The sequence below is a fragment of the Myotis davidii genome, unplaced genomic scaffold (genome assembly GCF_000327345.1).
Source record: "Myotis davidii unplaced genomic scaffold, ASM32734v1 scaffold2863, whole genome shotgun sequence".
NCBI lineage: Eukaryota > Metazoa > Chordata > Mammalia > Chiroptera > Vespertilionidae > Myotis > Myotis davidii.
This window is the reverse complement of record NW_006294115.1, coordinates 214,893-217,504: the sequence shown is the minus strand read 5'-3', so window position 1 is coordinate 217,504 and position 2,612 is coordinate 214,893. Positions and strand designations below refer to the sequence as shown.

General features: G+C 64.7%; 1 protein-coding gene across 1 annotated transcript in view; it reads left to right on the top strand.

Annotated features, from left to right (window-relative positions):
- PRPF19 (pre-mRNA processing factor 19) overlaps positions 1-2,612 on the top strand; it is a gene marked incomplete at its 5' end in the record, with an annotated part of 13,009 nt that overhangs the window by 4,337 nt on the left and 6,060 nt on the right. Inside the window, 5 exon segments of the mRNA XM_015566853.1 lie at positions 638-793; positions 983-1,052; positions 1,199-1,339; positions 1,510-1,625; positions 1,748-1,853. Coding sequence (XP_015422339.1) covers positions 638-793; positions 983-1,052; positions 1,199-1,339; positions 1,510-1,625; positions 1,748-1,853 — 589 coding nt within the window.

Here is a 2,612-nt window from a genome sequence, read left to right as displayed (position 1 = left end):
GGTGTGGCTGCTCAGGCCTCAGACGGTGGGTCTGGCGCTGAGACAGTGGGGGGCTCAGCCTGCCCGTGCCCGCTCCTTCAGGAAGTTAGAAACAGAAGAAGAACCTGGTGCATCTTTCATAAAATAAACTTCTTCGAGGGAAAGCCCTCCTTCCTTACTGGGGCCGATGTTTCTCTTATGAAATCACGTTGACAAAAGATGGTGGTTGGTTTTACCTTCGTTTTTAACGTTCTAACCACCTGGTTGGCGACGCTGTAGAGGTTCCCTCCCTGTCCAGACTGTCCTAGGAGCCTTAGATGCGCTGGACATGCCTTGCAGCCCTTGGGGGCCAGTGCTGAGGCCGCCACCGGCCATCCGCCACCTGCCATCCGCCCGGAGGCCCTGAACGCAGCAGTGCGCAGTGCGGCCCATGGCCCGGCCAGCTCCTCTGGTCCCGGGACGCTGCACCTGCTGCAGTTCTCCGCTCACCACTAGGTGGCGAGGCCTCCAGGGCCCAGTCGGGTTGATTAGCATCTTGGTGTTTACCTGTGGCCCTGGGAGGCCGGGCAGGAGGAGAAGCCTGCGGGGGGGCCAGCCCCAGCCTCAGGTCGTTCGGTGCGCCTCCTCTCTCCCTGAGTGCCCGCCTCTCTCCTCTCAGGAGCTGGTGTTCTCTGCTTCCCCGGACGCCACCATCAGGATTTGGTCGGTCCCGAGCTCCTCCTGTGTGCAGGTGGTGCGGGCCCACGAGAGCTCCGTGACGGGCCTCAGCCTCCACGCCACTGGCGACTATCTCCTGAGCTCCTCCGATGACCAGGTGTGGCCCAGCGGGTCCCGAGGGCCCCAGGCATCGCGGGAGGAGGGACAGCTACACACACACCCCCGGCTGCTCCCCAGCATGGAGAGGTTTCCTCTGCCCGTGGGGCTGGCTTCAGGGCTTGCCGGACGGGGTCCCTGCTCCCCGGAGGGCACCCCGCTTCTCACTCCTGCCTGTTGTGTGTTTCAGTACTGGGCCTTCTCTGACATCCAGACGGGCCGCGTGCTCACCAAGGTGACGGATGAGACCTCCGGCTGCGGTGAGTGGTCTCCCTTCATCTGCTGTCTGTCATTTATGTGTCATTTGCTCACGTGTTCTTTTAAAAACACACTGAGCGCCAGGCGTTGGGGGCACCTTCTGCCGTGCTGGTCCCCCCGGGGCTCTGACCACACCCTCCTCCCCCAGCTCTCACCTGTGCGCAGTTCCACCCCGATGGACTCATCTTTGGGACGGGAACCATGGACTCTCAGATTAAGATCTGGGACCTGAAGGTAGGACCCACAGCCTCCACCTGCCGCAGCCAGAGCCCGTGATGCTCATGTGCCTGTGGCGTCTGGCCTGGGGTCCCGAGAGGGGTAGTCGGGAGCCCTGGGCTGGCCCCACCCCTGCTCTTCCTGCTGCTGTCCTTCCCTGAGAGACAGGACGTGTCAGAGGGAGGGTTCGGCGAGCTCCGTTCCTCCCTCTCCTAATGCATTAGAGATGCCCAGGACAATGAGCCCTTTCCGAGAACGGCTACTACCTGGCCACGGCGGCCGATGACTCGTCCGTCAAGCTCTGGGATCTGCGCAAGCTGAAGAACTTCAAGACGCTGCAGCTGGATAACAACTTTGAGGTGCCCGCCCCCACCCACTTGCCCCCCATCTGTCAGTTCCTCTCTGGAACATCTGAACGGCCTCGCCCTCCCGGCAGCCCGACCCCCCTGCCCTCGTGTGACCTCTGTCCTGGCTCTGGCAGGTGAAGTCCCTGATCTTTGACCAGAGCGGCACCTACCTGGCCCTGGGGGGCACCGACGTCCAGGTCTACATCTGCAAGCAGTGGACGGAGATCCTCCACTTCACAGGTGGGCCGGGGTCCCAGGGTCTCCGGGGCTGGGGGGCAGGCCGGACAAAGCGGGGGGTCTCGCGGGGTTAGGGACTTCTGGGCGTTCACGTCCTCAGCAGCGGTGACTGGGAAGACGGACTCGGGAGGGGCGTGCTGGGCTGCCCTCGCCGGCTCAGCCCGCAGGCAGGGACATGGCCAGTCCTCCCTCTCCGGGCCGGGATGTGCGTCCCGGGGGCCGAGAGGCGGTGTCAGCTCGGGGCCTGCCTGTCGGGAGGATCTGCCCTCCGTGCTCCGCATGCGTCCTGTCCATCGGGTTAGAGCCGAGTGCGAGGGAGGAGGCCCCCCCTGATGTGCTGTCTGGTCGGGGGAGGGAGGGACGCACGTGACTCCCAGGTAAACGCCTAACTGCACGTGACCGTGCCGGAGAAGGTCCAAGGTGCTGAGACGGTGGACACAGGTCGCCGCCGCCATAGCTGTGGCCTGGGCGCGTGACTGTCCCTCGCAGGGCTGTCCTCTCGCCTTGGAAGCGGGCAGAGTGGCTCTGCTGTGCAGGTGGCGCCAGCAGGGGCGTGGGGGTGGCATGCGTGGAGGCAGCTGCTGTCTGTGTGGACGGTTGTTGTGTGCATGGCAGGTTGTGGGCGGGACGCAGGATACTTCTCCCTCCGCATGCTCCCAGGCCTCAGCGCAGTGTTTCGGGGGCTCCCAGGCCTCAGCGCGGTGTTTCGGGGGCTCCCAGGCCTCACAGCGCAGTGTTTCGGGGGCTCCCAGGCCTCCGGGC